This window comes from Neolamprologus brichardi, chromosome 9 (assembly GCF_056152115.1).
Source record: "Neolamprologus brichardi isolate AB-2024 chromosome 9, ASM5615211v1, whole genome shotgun sequence".
Taxonomy (NCBI): domain Eukaryota; kingdom Metazoa; phylum Chordata; class Actinopteri; order Cichliformes; family Cichlidae; genus Neolamprologus; species Neolamprologus brichardi.
Window position 1 is genome coordinate 20820625 of NC_142112.1, and position 19292 is coordinate 20839916.

The 19292-nt window shown below is 39.3% G+C and overlaps 2 protein-coding genes across 2 annotated transcripts; one reads left to right on the forward strand and one right to left on the reverse strand.

Annotated features, from left to right (window-relative positions):
* The first annotated feature begins 614 nt into the window (after positions 1–614).
* On the forward strand, positions 615–1878 carry LOC102787971 (arylamine N-acetyltransferase, pineal gland isozyme NAT-10-like). The gene has a single exon (XM_006794742.3). The coding sequence runs from the start codon at positions 656–658 to the stop codon at positions 1514–1516; it is 861 nt and encodes a 286-aa protein (XP_006794805.3). The 5' UTR covers positions 615–655; the 3' UTR covers positions 1517–1878.
* On the reverse strand, positions 1765–18468 carry LOC102785503 (E3 ubiquitin-protein ligase MARCHF6-like). Its single transcript, XM_006794642.3, has 25 exons — positions 18073–18468; positions 17504–17603; positions 14422–14495; positions 14023–14166; positions 13460–13532; positions 13119–13287; positions 11907–12093; positions 10973–11034; positions 10831–10863; positions 10697–10748; positions 10518–10576; positions 10332–10412; positions 10082–10150; positions 9727–9801; positions 8513–8647; positions 7827–8047; positions 7431–7568; positions 7117–7339; positions 6173–6242; positions 5848–6029; positions 5433–5567; positions 5232–5321; positions 4890–5022; positions 2638–2773; positions 1765–2332 (listed from the first exon to the last, which is right to left on the reverse strand). The coding sequence occupies exons 1-25, from the start codon at positions 18089–18091 to the stop codon at positions 2245–2247; spliced, it is 2748 nt and encodes a 915-aa protein (XP_006794705.1). The 5' UTR covers positions 18092–18468; the 3' UTR covers positions 1765–2244.
* Positions 18469–19292: the final 824 nt, after the last annotated feature.

Here is a 19292-nt window from a genome sequence, read left to right on the forward strand (position 1 = left end):
ACGTCACGATAACAAAAAATGTGAAACAGGGAGGTGAGCCGAGCGATGATATACGACCAGGAAACCAAGTATAGTGCTTCAGTATAAAACATAAAATACAACAAAGGCACCAAGCCCAGCTAGGTTATCACGGTTGTATAACATGTAGCACGGCAAACCCTAGTAATGTAGACTAAATCGATATATTTCCTGCTGTCTACGTGTCCAAATGTATCTCTGTATAAAGAATTATGGATTTTAAATAATGTAGAAAAATAAACCTTAAGATGAATACGTTGGCAATAATAAAGTGGTTTAATTGTAATTATACTATTTATTTACCCGTAATTCTTAGAAAATACTAAATACTCGACATACTTTTTAAATTAAAAACATTAAATCTTTTCATCGTTTAATCGCACTTTGCTTCATAACACTAACACATTTCTGATCCGTTGGGGTTTTTTTTTTCAAATGCATTTTGAAATAAAAAGCAGTGAGTTTTATTTAGGTTGGATTTTAATAAGTTTTTTTTTGTGTTTTGTTTTTAAAGTAGGCATTGTACTTTGAACTTCCTTGAATACGCCATATTGCGCACAGCCGGACAGAAACACAAAGTGAAAAACGGGAATAAATCTGCTTTAAGTATATAGTAACGCCATAACCAGAAGCGAAAATGACTTCCGTGGAAATGGACTTGGGGAAATATTTAGCTCGCATCGGGTTTACGGGCCCCGCGGAGCCCAGCCTGGAGGTGATGCGGACGTTGCACACCTGCCACCTCCTGTCGGTGCCGTTTGAGGACCTCACGGTGCACAGCGGGGGTCGAGTCCAGCTCGACCTCCCACTTCTGTACGACAAGATCGTGAACCATCGCCGAGGAGGCTTCTGCTATGAGAACAACAACCTCTTTCGCTGGCTTCTGACCGAACTGGGCTTCCAGGTGAATATACTCTCAGGCCAGGTGAAGAACAGGTTCACGGGTTGCTACGGGCCACCTTTCGACCATTTCATCCTACTGGTTGAACTTGAGGGCCGGCGATGGCTGTGTGACGTCGGGTTCGGGGTTTCCGGTTTCAGTGTCCCGCTGTCACTGGACACTGAAGACCCCCAGGAGCAGGGCCACCGAGTGTACCGGATCAGGAAGGACCTGGAGATGCACTTTGTGGAGTGGCAAGAGGAAGAAAACAGAGGAATAGATGGAGACTGGAAAGAGATCTACAAGTTCACCCTTAAACGTCGGAGTAAGGAGGACTTCACTGAGATGTGCCAATACCACCAGACCTCCCCCAGCTCCATCTTCTTCTGCAAGTCCCTCTGCACTGTTCTGAGACCTGGTGGGAGGCTCACCTATATAGGCCACAGATTGATCACCACCACATTCCCAACAGAAGAGAACGGGCATGTGGTGGAAACCATCACAGAACTTAAAGATGAAGAGATTCCTGGTGTTCTAAAGGAAAAGTTTGGAATTGTACTTAAATCCACGCTCATAGCAAAGGATGAGAAAATCACACCACCTCTAATCACATATTAAACACATGCACAGTTATATGGGATAAATTCATACGTCTTATGGCTCCATAACAACAAAATGTGTGAATACTCTAAGATTAGGTCCAATGGCTTTTCTTTTTAAATTCATCTAATCACTGAGGTCTGAGCAAAGCAATTTATACATTATTTTAAACAAGTCAGAAAAGTCTCTACCTTTGATAAAACCCAGATCTACTTGTTAATCAATCGCAGACACTGATCTGCCGTAAGAAAAGATGCAACAGAAAATAAACTGTCATTCTGATTTAATAAATTATACATACACTTTTAAGATGTACAATGGTCATTGCATTAATCCACATCGGTCCTTTAAGACAAAGTCTCCTTCCAAAGTATTTACACATGTACATTTAAATCAGGCAGCACTTTATAAAGCAAGGCATGAATCTCAATACAGATGTTGGGCTTCAAATGAACATTTTAATGCTCCTGCCTATTCTGTTTGTTTGAGGGGATTACTCAGCTGTCCAGTTATTACACTAAGTTTACCCATCCTGACTTTGATGAAATGAATTTGAGTAACACCCATAAAGTCCAGCAATAATCACAGGTGATTTCAAGGATTACAGTCTGAGGGTTGAGCTGAACCCCCCAAAAAAACAACAGAAAAACAGACAGGCCATGGGCTGGACGAGATGTGTGCAGGGTCATGGGTTAAAAAAAAAACCAAACAAAAAAACCAAACATGGCATCATGTGACACAAATATTTATTCTACGACAGGGTTGGAGGGTGGGATTGAGCTTCCTCTGCCAGCTTTGCGTTCGTAGTTGACAAGCCTCTGGCCGACCAGGTACCTGCAAAGACAGATTATTACAGCATTATTACTATTCATTTTTATGGACTTAACTCTAATTTGAAGGCTACATACACACAGTATGAAACAATAATCCAAAAATATTCAACTAGAGCTAAAAGTCTGAACAATGTGTTTAACCTCCTATATTAAATCTGCAGTTTGTTTTTATAATGATGCACCGACTGATACATTTGAAAAAGAAAAAGGGGGGGAGGTTGTCAATATAAGACAAACTTTATTAAAAAAACAACAAGAAAAAACATGCTGCTTTCTCCAGACTGATCAGTGCTGAAAGTTTCGTACTTGTCGTTCTTGATGTGTTCATAAAGACGTTTAAACTGTCGGATCTGAAAGGAGAGGATGCCGATAAGTGAGACGACCATCAAGAGGAAGGGGTAGATTCTCCTCTGCATTAGAATCTCCATCTCTGGGGTAACGCCTGCAAAAACAAAGCATAATTGTATTCAGTTATATGATTTTTCAAGAGTTCCCATTATTCCTATCATTAACTCCATCAAGATGAGAAGAAATGTGATATTTTGGGGACACCTGTTATGTTAAATTGGGTGTTAACTATATTAGAATTATTACCTAGTGATGGTACATCTCCAATAACAAGTCCAAGTGGCAGATTTATCACCAGTTCAGTGCCCAAGAAATCAGAAGGTAGCTCACAATCTGCCACTTTTTTGGGGGGAGGCTTTTATTACAAAACCAGTGCATTTATTAGTTTCATTATCTAATTAATAGCATCCATGTGTAAAAATGTGTAAAGTGTTCCCTGATTGGATGATTGAATTCTACTTGATGAATGGGAGAGAACATATTATTGTGTGTGAGTGATTGTGTACAGTCGTGGCCATACGTTTTGAGAATGACACAAGTAATGGTTTTCACAAAGTTTGCTCCTTCTGTTTTTATGATAGCAGTTTCCATATACTCTGAATGTTATGAAAAGTCCTTCTTTGCCATGAAAACGAACTTAACCCCCAAAAAACATTTCCACTGCATTTTATTGCTGCCATAAAAGACCCTGCAGAGATCATTTCAATCTTCTAGTTAACTCAGGTGAGAATGTTGATGAGCACAGAACTTGAGATCTTTATGTCTTGCCTATTAAGTTAGAATAGCAGACTGGATGTGTTAAAAGGAGGGTGATGCTTGAAATCATCGTTCTTCCTGTTAACCATGGTTACCTGCAAAAAAGAAAACAGAAACAAAACAAAAAACCCCATGCAGCCATCATTGTGTTGCATAAAAAGGGCTTCACAGGCAAGGATGTTGTTGCTATTAAGATTGCACATAAATCAACCGTTTATCGGATCATCAAGAACTTCAGGAAAGAGGCTCAATTGTTGTGAAGAAGGCTTCAGGGTGCCCAAGAAAGTCCAGCAAGCTCCAGGACCATCTCCTAAAGATGATTCAGCTGCGGGATCGGAGTGCAACCAGTGCAGAGCTTGCTCAGGAATGGCAGCAGGCAAGTGTGAGTGCAAGTCTGCACGCACAGTGAGGCGAAGACTTTTGGAACATGGCCTGGTGTCAAGAAGGGCAGCAAAGAAGCCACTTCTCTCCAAAACCCCCCCAAAACAAACAAACAAAAAAACCCCATTAGGGACAGACTGATATTCTGCAAAAAATACATCTGGAAAAAAGCCTGGAGAAAAAAAAAAAGTGAGGCTACCATGCCCTGAGACCATTTATCTGTGGGGCTCCTTCTCATTCAAGAGAGTGGGGTCACTCACAATTTTGCCAAACCAAAACATCCTCCGACAGCAATTTCTTCCAACTATCCAAGGACAGTTTGGTGAAGAACAATGCCTTTTCCAGCATGATGGAGCACGGTGCCATGAGGCCAAAGTGATAACTAAGTGGTGCTGGGAACAAAACACTGAAATTTTGGGTCCATTGCCAGGAAACTCCCCAGACCTTAATCCAATTGAGAATTTGTGGTCAATCCTCAAGAAGCGGGTGGACAAACGAACTCCAAGCATTGATTATGAAAGAATGGGTTGCCATTGTCGGCCTTGGCCCAGAAGTTGATTGACAGCACGCCAGGAAAAATTGCAGAGGTCTTGAAAAAGAAGGGCCAATACTACAAATATTGACTCTTTGCATAAATGTGATGTAATTGTCAATAAAAGCCTTTGAAACTTATGAAGTGCTTGCAATTATACTTCAATACGTCACAGAAACACTGAAGCAGCAAACTTTGCAAAAACTAATATTTGTGTCACTGACAAAACCTTTGGCCACGACTGTACACATCGTTTTTTGTAACTGATGATGGTCGGTTGGACCGAAATGTTGTGATTTTAGAAAATAACGGGAAGTGAGACAGAGTGCGGAGGTTATAATTTCATCCTTTAAAAAATTCCCCCCCCCTGGTTTATTGCTGAACTCACAAAAAGCTTAAATCTATAGAAAACTGTTAGTAATTTCCATTTCTTTTGCCACTAAGACTGCAATGTGCTGTATATTGTCAATGAGAAAGTCCTAGTTTGGTTAGGAAACTCTTCAAGTGACGCCTTAAGATCCATATGCAGAGAGATACTCACCTACAGCCGGTACCACCCCGGCAGCAATCACATATGGCACACATAAAGACAACAGCAGGACTGAAATGACAGGAGCTGCCAGTTTACGGATGATGAACTGGAGATCAATGTTGCGAATTCCATTTGCATAAACCTAGAGAAAGAGTTTACACTTTATAATGTACTAAACAGTTAATTTAATTCATCTCCAAGAAACAGACATGACAGAGATAGGGAAGACAGACTAGCAAACTCAACTAGAGTCAACAGAATAAAACTCTTTCAAAGTTATGTAGTCAAGAGTCTGATAGTTTGTAAAAAATGTTTACAGTGTATCAACAAGTTGGTGTGTCCAGTACCAACCTGCTCAATAACAGTCTTCAGCCACCACTGAGGGCCCATGAGAGTGATGGCAGCAATAATTTTGGCATGAAGAACCCCGAGAGCCCAATCCTGCAGACAAGTTCAATGGATGAACATAAGTGTAAGAACTCCTTAAGCTCTATTTAGTAACCTCCAAGATCCCACTAGGGAAAAGAAACAAAAAATGCATACAATCCTTACCTGCCAGGGATAGAAAAGGGGTGTTTGGTCTAAGGGTACCCTGAGCGGAGCCACGATGACTAATTCAAACAGCAGGCCCAGTAGCAAAGGAATGACTCCAGCAACCAGCAGAGCCACAACAAGGGTCTTCAGGATCTACAGAAGCAAATTAGGGTATTGAAAAAAAAAATCATTAAGACATGCCACTTCCAGATAAGGAAACATATACGGCACTATAAAGGTTAATCTGCTTGGAATGCTACTTCAATGAACAAGTTGGTAATTTAGGCTAACAGCTAATGAGAGCTCATTCTCAGTTACATCCATTTAACAAAAACACAGTGTCAAAGCTGGAAAGGGAGCAACCAATTAGCACAACCCTCTGCTGCCCAACTTCGAAGTTTGCCAACAACCCAGTCAGCTCACTGATGCTCACCATGAGTGTCCACTCCTGGACTTTGTGTACGATAACAGTGCGTCCCTGTGGCATCCACGCCAGCAGGACAGTGACCCCGCGGATAGAAAGCCAGCAGACATACAGACCACATGCTGCTGTGTACAGCTCGTGGATTTTGGAATTTCCTGTCCAGAAGGACATCAGCCAGCGGCCAGTGAATACTGTAAAAAAACAAAACAAAACCGTGAGGAAAAAAAGTTGACCACAGCAACTCTAACTCTGTATATATATATATGTTTGCCCGTAAAAAGAACTGTACTTTTTAAATGATGTGTTTGTGTATATGAAAAGTACCACATCTCACCTGGTAGGGTTAAGCACACCAAACTAGCCACCAGCAGAGTGATGCACATGAAAGCTATAAGCAGCACAATCTGGGGGGAAAGGGGACACATTTCAGTTTAAAAGCTACAAGATGGGACATGCTGCAAAGTCAAAGCTCTATTTTACAGACTCCGGTTGCATAAGCTAAGGCTAGTATAAACAGGATCTCAGAGATTAGGGTGTTTAACATGAAAGATGAAGATCATAATGACAGAGTTGTGCAGGCTCAGATGGGCAGTAAATGGTTGCTAGGGCGTTGGCTGATTTCTAAATTTGACTCAGAAACCACAAATTACAGGAGACACATCTTTATTTTAAGACTTGTTTTATCTGTAAAAATAGCCTCTATCTTTGTTCTAAAGCGTGGAGGACTATGACCCTTTATGAAATAATATAAATCATATGTAAAACTACATGCATGCATGTTTAGGGGTTTGCTTTGTCAAATCTTACTTGTAATTTGAATAAAAACTAACAACCTCTCAGGGTTCCAGTGTTAAAGACAACCTTTTTTCTTTATTTCAAATGTACATGTCTGTGTGTGCGATACAAATAAGAGCAAGGAAAAAAAACACAGATGCTTTGGCAACTGGCAATAGTTCTGCATTATTGTGGTCACTAAAACAGCGCAAACATCAGAAATCTGGGGAGAAAAAACCCCCACTGGAAAGTCACAAAGAACCCTTCAATTATTATATCACATTCATGCATGAGAAGAAACCTGGACATCAGTCAACTTTGTCAGTGAAACTAAAAGACATGCTAGAGCACTACAGACTACACTCAAAGACATGGTCAACGATGGCTGTCCATTTATATCTCTAAAAGCTGTTTAGTTTCAGAACCACAGTATCCTGGTCTTCCCTACACATCTATCTGTAAAGTGCACTCCTTAAAGACATATATGAAAAAAGCCTTTCTCACCCTTAAAGGGAAGCGAAGAGGTCGGTGGTAGGGCTGGAAACCCACTGGTCCCCCTTGCTGCAGGATGGCCTGATGGGCTGCATGTAGCCCTTCACCAACAGCTGGTGCAGGGTTGTTATTGTTGTTGTGATGAACATGCGGAGGGTTGTTATTGTTGTTGTTGTTCACGGGCTGGTTGGCTTCATTGTCCTCTTGTTCGCCAAGGAGGTAGGAGTGGAGGTCTCTGGAGACAACACAAAGTGGTGACACAGTTACAGACAGTGAGTATATAAGGAAATATCATTGCCTCGGGTGTGTATTCAAACTTGGCTTACAGTAAATATCCTGCGCTGACTGTCCAGGCTCTGACCAGGCCTTTGAGCCACTGGCGAGTGTGTCCCTGCTCCAGTAGAGCTGGAAGCACAACCTGAAGCAGTAACAACTCCAAAGACAGCTCACTGACAGGAGCGTCACTGAGAGGAAAGAAGTGACAAAGAAACAGACATTTATCTAACAAACACCAAACTAAACATTTTCTATTATTTTAAGTGTCAAACAGCATAAACTCAAGTGGATGTGTAACTGCAAATCTTGCTTTTTCACATGTGGTGATACTTCCACTTTGGTATGAACAGGAAGTGGTTTCTCAGATCATTTCAGATAGAAAGGCCAGCAGGTTTCACACAGTTTATTAATAAGTCAACTACATCTTTGTTATGTACGCTGCTTACCTATAGAGCATGACATTGTAGGGAAGGAAGGTGGGCAGCAATAGTTTAATGAGCTTGATGGGAAGCCACAGCATGAGCAAGACAATTGAGCCGAACACAACCACAGACAGGATGAACCGCCGCAGGTGTCTGTAGATGGGCAAGTGAATCATCTCCTGCACTGGGTTAAAATCTGGATCATTGAGGTTCCTCAGAAACCAGAGCACTCCAGGTCTCAGCACCTAATGGAGGCAGAAGGTGGAATGATTTAGAGCAGCGGTCCCCAACCTTTTTTGCGCCACGGACCGGTTTATTCCCGACAATATTTTCACGGACCGGCCTTTAAGGTGTCGCGGATAAATACAACAAAATAAAACTAGTACTGGTACCGAAAAAAAGAAGATTTATTCATAACACACGTGAAAAGACCAAGGAAAACCGAGTTAACGATAAAAACGATAACAAAATAACGCTGAAAACCAGTAAAACCCCTGAAAACCATACATTTCACACCTGAGCCTCAACTCTCGCGGCCCGGTACCAAACAACTCACGGACCGGTACCGGTCCGAGGCCCAAGGGTTGGGGACCGCTGATTTAGAGCACTGAAGACTTTTTTCCTCTTTACTATCATCTGAAAAATTAACCTGAAGCACTCACAGTCCTTGTTTCCCTAACTGAATGCATTTGAGAGTCTGTTTTTCTTACCTCTCTCAGCAGGAGGATGAAAGATGCAAAGTAGAAGACATAGACCATTCCCACCAGCCAGTGCAGGAACATGGTAGTACCAGGTGCTGATTTGAAGCTCATTTCTCTGTCTTTCAGCGAGGCGTCAAACATCTCCTGCAGGATGAATCAAATAGAAGCAGGGTCTAAGATGATGCTTTGATCACCTGTTTTTGCCCAAAAGCTGCTCTAAACGTCTTGTTTTTCTAAATGTAAATACTTTAAAGGATTCACCCTCTGCTATATAAAGCTAAGAAAGATTTTTTGCATGTTTGTACTGAACCATAATGTTTACATTTTAGGCTAACATAGGACAAATAGTTTAGATGTAGATATATACACTGCAGATAAACTGCATTGAAATGGAAACCAAATTCGCTTGTAAATACAAAATGTGAACTTTCTGCTTTTAACTGCAAAGCGATAAGAGCTGCTTACACCACACTGGCCATTTTCAGGGCCAATTAATTTGTTTCACAGGCAAACAGCTGCAGAGCAGATGAGACATGGTTCCCTTCTGCTGTGTAAGCTGCGCCACCTGTTGTGAGGAGGGTTGTTTGGCTTTGGAAAACAGGATCAGGAAAAAAATATATATATCAACTGTCGTGTAATGATTTGGATAAGTACTATGCAAGCCAATGTTGTGGTAGAGAGAGACTTTGTTCTAGTAAGTGTTAACACAAACAAACTCTCTGACAAACAAAGAGAGTGACAGCCACAGCATAGAGGCGTTTGGTACTCTCTCACTCCCCAGTCCTCCAAACCAGTCTGTTCTCTGTTTTTGTGTGCACTGATGAATGTATGAACTGGGTGAGCTAAAGCATCTGGCTTTGTCTGTGTGCTGAGCAGGCCTGCTGAAAGCCACTTCAAAGGTGTTGTGACAGAGCCTCTGCAGGGTATTAGCCATCCCTCTCATTTGGCAAAATGTATGAAAATGGAATAAAATAGGAGTATTCACTGAAATTTCACAGGGAACAAGAGATATTCAGTCACTGGTGCTCGGAAAACGCTTTTAGATAGAAGAAAACTTACGCATTTATCACTATAAAACATCAGACTTAACGATCACATCTGCCAAGTACGTTAATTAGAGTATGGACCCCCAAGCTAAAATACTCAATCAGTTTAATTAAAACAAAAAGTCCAAGAGCAACAGAGATGTAGTGAAAATGTGATGAAAACAATTCGTCTCTTACTAAAGAGCAGATGTCAAGCCACCATCCGCAAATCAATGGAAAAACACCTATCTCCACAACAACCAGCAGAGAGACCTGTAAGGATAGAAAAGGCTGCTGTCAGTATCAGTTAACATTAAATGTAAACACAAAAAAGACTAAAAAACCTCTGTGACAAGTAGTGATATATGAAATACTTAATACAGAAGTTCTGTGTTATAACAATCCAGGGACCTATTCAATGGTTAGAGCTATCTTTATTGTATGATTGCAAACAAAATCTTAGATACTAAGAGAGTGAAAATGCCTGTGTACTTCCACCAAGGCCAGCGTCAACATGACTAACACAAAGAAAAAAAAATGCACTCAATGTTACCTTGACAACAATATAGCAGACTCCAAGGAGACGCCGGGAGCGCTGGAAACTGACCAGAGCAGCCAGTCCCTAAAACAGCCATTAAGGATCAATACTGCACATATATTCTTATTTGCACAGACCTGAATTACCTCATGTTCCCTTTCTCATACTTTTTTTTTTTATTTTACAGCCTGCATGCACCAGGGTGATAGATTAGGTTTGGATTAGGCACCATCAGGGCTTTTTATGAACTTAGATGGAAGGATACATGACACAGGATGAGAGTCATTGCTAGCAGTATGTAGCCAACGATTGTTGTGATTAAGCCCTCAAAATGAGAAGCCTGGACCTAAAAAACAAAACAAAAAACAAAAACAAAGTTGTAATCAGAATATTAAAGATATTATCAAGGAACATGCAATTGTATTATAAATTGACTGAAGCATTTTCTCACATATTCTTCGAAGCCAAGACCAACAACAGAGAAGTGGCCGATGTGATACGGACAAAATGCTAAATGAAAGGGAAAAAATAAGACATTTTTATTACTGTATTAGTTATACGGTGGATTCATTTTGATGTCAGGACTATTATGATCATGGTTATGCTACATCATTGTTTCAGTTTACTCACCAAAGACCAGGATGAACAGTGTGTTGAGAGACACCACCCAAAACACGTGCTCCTACAAGACAAAGACACCAATCTTTACTTGAGTTTCGGAAGGTAAGATTTATTTAGAGAAATCTATTTAGATTAGGACTTACCAAAAATACCAGTGAACCATCCAGGCCAAGCATCTGTTTGGAAAATTGAAATAGTTTGTGTATAAATATGAAAAGAGACAAGACAACAGCTACATACTAATAAATAGGTGCCTGGAGATTGTAAATGTTATGCAGCAGTTACCCTTTCCCAGGTGAGCTCCTCTGCTGCTCTGTCCCACTCCAAAGCATTCCAATTCATGTCATCTACACAGACAGATAAAGACAGCCTTGTAGACTAATAGAAAACAGTCAGCAACTTGAAACATAATCGATGTAAAAACAATCAGTTTATCTCCCTACATGTCAGACATAGTCACAAAATAACAAAATCATGTGTTTATTCAGGCAAATCATTCTGCGGTGGTACTTTTTTCTTGTTGTCCTGCTTTTGTTATGAACAGTAAACGAAAAGTAATGTTTTCCCCGCTCTGCTGAAACAGTTATTGTTACATTATTGATGTTGCTCTGGGAAAATCTGTTAGTTTGACATGAACATTGTGCTACTGTCAGGCTTTTTCTGTGCAATTTATTTAGCTGTAGTGACAGCCAACAGCTAGAGTAATGTATAATACAATAGCAATTTATTTTCAGGGTTTTCTGCTTAGCTTGATGCAAAAATCAGTCCATTAACAAAGCTGAACAAATGAGTGTGATTTCAAGGCTGTGGGGCAAAAATTCGACATGATGTTATATTGTTCCCAAATCAACTGTGATGCTTTGGCAAACCGTCAAACAAATGAGGCCACTTTGGGACCCATTTGTATGCTGTAATGGCAGTGCTCCTGCTCTTGGGTTTGTTTAGTGGCATTTCCATAAACCTGCTGTTTGAAAAATGCAGAAACCTCTTACTCCATTACTAAACATGCTTTTGGTTGTCGGGCTGTCGGAGAGAATTTTTTAGTTTCATTTTTGAAATTATTTGTATTTTGCATTCATGAAACTTTACAACTTAAGAACTGATGTATCTGACAGTGAAATCTACCTTAAAAAATAATCACTTTTTGCAATATATAATTTTAATTAGCTGAAAAAAATGCATACATCTTAAGTTAAGTAAAGAAATAATAAAGTCCCACCTTGTGCACCATTGTTGGGGTCTGCATCTTCAGCAGCTGCTGCCTCCTCTTCCAGCTCTGGATCATCGCCTTGCTCTTGGGGGGCATCAGGAGGCTCGGGCTCTGCCTCATTCTGGGCTAGAGGATCAGCAGGTGCTGGCTGGGCCGCAGGGGGATCACCAGCTGCTGCCTGACCTGCAGCTTGTGCCTGGGGGAGAGGGAACAAGGTGCATAACTTCAAAAAACAGAGTAACTTACCATGTAATGAAATCACGATATGTTATCTAGTATATTAATTATCTATAACACAATCAACCACAATGTGTGTAACTGAAGGAAAATAAAAATACTAGCAGCTGCCAGTGCTACCCCTCCACCTACTAGTAAATGTACCCATCATATAAATTTGACAATTCTAGGTGATTCTCAAAAAATCTTGGCCTCTGACCTTGAGTTCAAGGTCACTGGACTTGAACTTTTTTTGAGATTTTGATATTTGCACCTATGGTTTGAATTTCAAAATCCTACGTCTCCTTGTTCTCAACTTGCTGCATTCCCAGGATATTCAGATAACTTGACCTCTGACCTTGACACCAGGATTCAAATTCATCCTGAGGTTTTTAGTGGATGCGTCTAAAATAGGGTATTTGAAAATGCTAGTTCACTTTCTTGTCCAGTTATTGGATTCACAAATGTTTTTAAAAACTTGACCCCTGATGTTGAGGTTGAGATTTTTACTAGCTGCACTTATGATATGAATTTCCAAATCCTATGTCATCTAGTACTCAACTTATTGTAATCACAAACTTGGGTTTCCAAAACACTCACCCACATGTGACAACAGGGTGACGACAATATCCCATCAACCTTTTACAGCTAGGGGTTTAAAAAAACCATCCAAAACACAGTAAAAACATTTACTCATTTGCTTCTATTTACTTTCAATGATCTGTCCCACCACTATAATTTAAGTTGATTATGAGTTGGATAATTAGCAGGAGATTCATTTGCTACAGCAGGATGTGGTATGGTAATTACACACATTGTCATAAATGTGTAAGGTGCATGCACCATGCTACTCTGGTTAGCATTTAAATAGCTCATGTTTTTAATTTGCAGTTAAGTGAATTACTTAAATCAGATTTTTTTTTACTGTGTCATTTTAAACCTCAAAGAAACACAATTATACCATTCATTTAAGAATCTAATTTAGTAATCAGTCCAGCAAAGTACCTCATTTGCTTGTCCGGCAGCATTGGGCTGTGGTGGCTGGTGCTGCTCTAACCACTGGGGGGCTCCACCGTGGACTATCTGTTCTCTGAGCCATACCAGACTAATAAATGCACATAGGGTGCAGGTAACCACAAAGCAACCCTGTAGACAATCTGCAAGCAGGTTCTCCCTGTAGGAATAAAAACAATAGCACACATTCAATAAAAAAAAAAAAGACTGGAATGATCCTCTGTTACTCATCTATTGTCCAGTAAAGAAAATAAACAAGCTAACAATCTTGATCTCTATCGGGTTTTGCATATTTTGTGCTACAGTTGATGATAAAAAGCATTATCACTCACGTAGAGAGCATGTCCAGCGGCAGTGTCAAAAGAGAGCTCACAGAGCCGGTAAAAAGACACTTATAGATGCGACCTGGGGGGGAAAAAACATTTAAAATCTACCCGTTTCTATTGTATGAAAATTTGTATAGTTCAGGCTTACATTTTTACATTAAGTACTGAGAGGGATTTACATGTTTTGGAACAAAGAACACACTTTCTTGTTATGTATGTAGTGACACTAAACCTATAATGCTCTTTAACATTAGCTAACATGAACACCTTATATGTTACTTTGACTGTATTTAACACCCCAGAAAGGGGAAATTTGTAAATGCGTGTAAGTGCACAGACATTTCCACGTACAGCAGATGAGGAAAAACATTTAGAGGGTCACCATATAAAGAATATTTGCTCCCAAATCTATTAAATAAGTTGGTCATCAACACTAAAATAACAGTACTTCTAAAAGTTAAAACAAAAATATGATTTCATAAATAACTGATACATGATAGACAATTTTTTTCTTTTTAAAGTGGTTTTAAAGATAATTTCTCCTTGTATTCATGTCTGTGGATACTTACATGCAGTGAGAGGAACAACACCAAGCCATGCAAAAGCCACCAGTGTGTAATGGAACCAGTAGCGAATGGCAGTGCCCACACTGGTAAGAAGGCCGGCACAAATGTCCTGGATGGGCAGACGTGAGGGCATGTCTGGGGAGTAGACTGAAGAGGACAGATGGGAAAGAGTGAACCAGAGTCAAATTATCTTTTGTGCTTGGTCATTTTCTTTTTTCGCTAATAGCAGTTATTTAGATTATTCTGTAACACTAAATGAAAACAGCACAAACTAATGAATAATCACATGCAAAAAAACAAACAAACAACAATTTATATGGCCCCCTCCGTAAGGCTAAATTGGAGGCTTGCGGCTACAAAATGCATTTTAATGGATTATCTGTTAACGTCACAAGGACTTACTTGGTGTGAAAGCAAATCTGTGCTTGCATAATTCACAGTACTCCTTCCTGCTGTGCTTCAGCCACTGGACCAAACTGTAAAATGACATTTAAAGAATGAAGAAAACTGATGAAAACAATGTAATATTTGTGCTCTATTTTCACATTTTGAGCACATGAATAATGACTGGATTGAAAAACAGCTTCATACACATATTCATGTGTTACAATCATATGATTGTTGGGTTTTTCTCTGTATCTATGAAGTGCCTTGAGGCGACTTTTGTTGTGATTTGGCGCTATATAAATAAAATTGAATTGAATTGACATCCAATGTATTATGTGTGTCCCAATATAAGACATTTTTCCCACTGTGAGAATGTGTATTATTTAACCTTCAGGGCCTGAAATGCCTAGTGTAAATCATGCCAATTTTTGGTTCCAAAAAGTGGCACGATTTTTTTAAGAAGTCCTTTCAAAATCCCATTTAAGACATTTTAAGCCTGAAATAATCCATAAAAAATTTTTTTTTATTAATCTGTGTCTTCAGATTTGGTCAGTTTGAGATAGTTGGATTAAGTTAGATAAATTCAATTGCCAATAGAAAGGATTGCAACGGTGCAGATTTAAAGAACAGTCCAAGTCCAGACACTTCCAAAGGTCTGAAGTGTTGACCCAACATAACCTTTTCATGATACCACTGCCATGGCTACAATAGTAGTAACACTGTCACCAATATGATGCAATGAAAATGTAAGTGCAGCTGGGACTACTGAATCTGTCACTGTGAGACTTGCTACCTCTCAGACTCCTTATAGACACACCTGGTATCAATTTCAAAACCCTACATTGCTTTGGTCTCAAGTTATGACATGCACAAGATTTTCAGAAAACTTACTCTGAGCTTGAGATCATGGTCAACTAGATTTAAACTCATCCAGGATTTTTAGTAGAAGCAAATATAAAATCACTTTGAATGTCACTTTATTCTTGCATTCACAAGATTTTCAGAAAAATTTGACCTTAGACCTTAGGGCTGTTCGATATAACGATATATATCGGATGACGATATAAAAACATCAATCGTTTCATTTTACGCTATCGTTTGTTTCGTGGTGTCATAAAATAAACTGTTTACGGCAATATTTTTTCATCGTTTTGATGGTCACTGTAGTGGCTATATTAATGTCTTAAAGTTCTCTCTTTCTCTTATATTTAATATAACCACACTAGGACAGACAAGCGCCTGTTTTTATGCGTTGTCATTAGCAACAACGACGGTAAAACCATCGCGTGTCCGCTTGTTTATTTTCCATATAAACCTTTTACAATAAAGCTCAAGATCCTGTTGAGACTTTTCAAAATAAACTGAATCACGTGAAATAGTATGCAGAGTATTTACGGATAAAAAGCAAGAAGGAGCCGTCAGGTGCTAAAAAATAAACCTTAGACTCAAACGTTAGAATAGGCTTTTCCCCGCAGCACGCCGTGTGATAAATACTCACAAAGAAAATGGCGGCCGTTACAACTTATGTCTAAAAATGTATCATTTGATGCATTGGTTAAAACACTTGACTCCAGGTACACGACGCGCAGCTGGAAACACTTCCCGCAAGTCGAGCTGCCTGAGATTCACAGAATTTACAGAAAATGTTACATTTTTGTGATTTATATCGTTATCGGATGATAGGTGTCTTATATCAGGATATGAGATTTTGGTCATATCGCACAGCCCTATTAGACCTTGTGGTTGAAATCTTCCAATTTTTTTAGTAAATAAATCTAAGGTATCAAGTTCAAGCTCCTATGTCACCTCGTTATGTGTTCACACCACCCGCGCTCTTACAATAACAATACCCAGTATTAATATACTTCAGTATCAGACTGACAATATCAGTCTTTTACAGCTGCAGGGTAATAAAAATATTTCATTGTAAAATCCACACTATCTAATTAACAACAATCTGTGTTTGTATAGTATAGCATGTTGTCTATAATAACACCATTCCAGCTTACTGGGACACTGAAATGTAGCATTATTATTAATATGCATATGGGTCATGAAAGGGAATTACCATCAGTCGATTCCTACAGTACAACAACATTAAGATTAACATGCGTTTACACTGGACAGAGCTATTTTATCTAAGCAAAACTTCCAAAAAACGCAAAACAATCCAGGTCTGGTCTCTGCTTTGCTCTTCTACACACTCACAAACTTCAAAATACCTTCATCTTTTATTTTCACAATGCAAATTTCTCACCTAAGACCTGTAATAAATGTCATTGGAATGATCTGATTACAAAACTGCCTTTTGAAAACTATTTATCTGTAATCTAATCAGCATAACACCCGCATAAACACACATCCACGTTTTAGTTTTAGTTTTAATTAAGACTATGATGTTAAAAATAACTTGAGTAACACTGAATATTGGCCAGCAATATACAATATTGACACAATAACAAAATGATGAAAGAACAATGCTATATCATGTGCAATACATCGATTTAGCAACACTGGGTTGAATGAAGCTTTCACAACCGCTTGTTTACGTTGTGAGTCAGGAGACTTCCTAGCTTAAAACCGAGATGTCAAAATCATTTTACACCATGGGCCACATACAGTGCACTTTAATCTTAAGTGGGCCAGACCAGCGAAACTCCCCTTTCTATTAATGTGAAACATTTAGGTACATGTTCAAAACCCTGAGAAGTCTTTATATGAAGAAAATATGGGTAATTCCAACAGTAACTCCCAGTTATGCACTCAATCACAGTTTCCAAAGCCTTTTAGTGGGCCGGATTAGAGTCTTTGCCAGGTCAATTCTGGGGCCCGGGCCTTATGTTTGACATCCTTGGCTAGAGAAGTTATGGGAAAAGTAAGAATAAATGACTGTCTTGCAGTAACTAAGGCAGCATCTGTGAACATTCTGAATCTAATTAGTTACACCATGGTTACCGTGCTGTTTGTATGCTTTTTTTCTTTTAAATGTTTAACATAAAAAAGAGAAAGTTTTCCTTGGGAGGATCTGAGAACTACTTCTTCACAAGGTCACAGTGAAAGCTGACAGAAAGAGGAAGAGACAGCCTAACACACTTACCATTCCTGGTGGATGAACTTGATACTGCCAGTGCAGACACAAGGGTGGTACAGGGGTTTGTCAGGGGTGCCCTCAGAGCGGCACACGCGACAAATATCCGCTACACACAAACAAAAACACACAACAGTTTCAATTTCAATGAATGTCTGATCCTCTTCGCCAAGGGTTAGCAAAACAGACGCGAGAGCAAGTGTCACAGGGTGTGTATGTGGTGTCATATATGCATATATATGCACAGTAATAGAGGATATTTAGTTAAAAGCAACATTTAAAAAAATATTTGCACCAACAGCGTGGCTTATGTAAACAGAGCACACAGCAGGAAAGTGATGACATCACTGGTAAATTCTGGTCCTTTCTACGCTCCCCGCTACTTATTGCACTATCCCCACATGCTAACATCGTGTGCTTTAAAACACCGTTTTCTCCCGTCTTAGCTGGCTACATCCAGCCAGCTAAGTTTAACCATTAGCAGGCCAGCTCAGCGGTCGGCGAGGTGATGCACTTGTGAAGCTAATGCTAGCTATTGATGAGAAAGAAGCTACTAGTGGCATTTTTTTTAAATTTACCTTCTTCAGCAGTATCCATGTTGCTCGCTAAGCACCGGTCACCGTCTGTTATTCGACTAATTTGTACCGTGAACCCATCCACGACACGGACAGTATCGTTTAGCTAGCTCAGTTAAGCTAGCGAGACGACAATATCCTTATGGGTCAATTGCATTGACAATCATAAAATGGTTTCCCCACAGATTAAAACATAAATCTTCGCTCCGCTGTGTTCTCTCGCGTCCAGTATATGTTCGCCAGTACACAAAGGTTTCTAATTCACTGTGTATGTCTAATGTAACACAAGAAACCAGGGGGAAACGCTACATCTCAGGGTGTTGATCATACGACAGTTTAAACCTGGGAGACAAATGGCTAGCTTAACCTGCTAACGCATGCGCCAAAGACACTTCTGGCTCCTGTCATAACAGTTTTACTTCCCTACAGAGGTTCGAGTTTTACGGCAGGGAAACGACCATAACAACCGTCACGTGATTGTATTTCGTGTAATATTTTACTCAAATAAAAATAAATAATAAAAATAAAATAAAATAAAAAAAGATAGACGCAAAATTAAAAGTTACATACAATGAGAGAGAAAGGTACGGAAGCGTAGAGCTGCCACCCAGGCAAAAGAAAAATACAAGTGTATCACGTTATAACGTGAAAAGTTTATTGTTCTAACAAGATACTTTTCCTGTTTGTACAATATACTATCATGTTTGTACAATATACTTTTCACGTTTGAACAACATAATATCACGTTATTACAATATACATAATTATCACGTTCGTACAATATAATTATCACGTTCGTACAATATAAATATATTGTACGAACGTGATAATTATGTATATTGTAATAACGTGATATTATGTTGTTCAAACGTGAAAAGTATATTGTACAAACATGATAGTATATTGTACAAACAGGAAAAGTATCTTGTTAGAACAATAAACTTTTCACGTTATAACGTGATACACTTGTATTTTTCTTTTGCCTGGGTGGCAGCTCTACGCTTCCGTATGATAGTATATTGTACAAACAGGAAAAGTATCTTGTTAGAACAATAAACTTTTCACGTTATAACGTGATACACTTGTATTTTTCTTTTGCCTGGGTGGCAGCTCTACGCTTCCGTACTACGCTTCCGTAAGAAAGAGCATCTGCAATATTTCGAAAATAAGAACTTAAAGTGTCAAATAGACGTCACTATTAAACATTAAATTCTGCAGGAACA

Excerpts from the sequence above, each read along its gene's own strand:
- LOC102787971 (XM_006794742.3), top strand. The coding sequence starts at position 656 with ATGACTTCCGTGGAAATGGACTTGGGGAAATATTTAGCTCGCATCGGG.
- LOC102785503 (XM_006794642.3), bottom strand. Across the intron at positions 13,533-14,022 it reads TGTTGTTCCTCTCACTGCAT|GTCGCATCTATAAGTGTCTT; the intron begins GTAAGTATCCAC and ends TTTCCCCCCCAG. Across the intron at positions 10,151-10,331 it reads TGACTCTCATCCTGTGTCAT|GGACTGGCTGCTCTGGTCAG; the intron begins GTATCCTTCCAT and ends TGGCTGTTTTAG.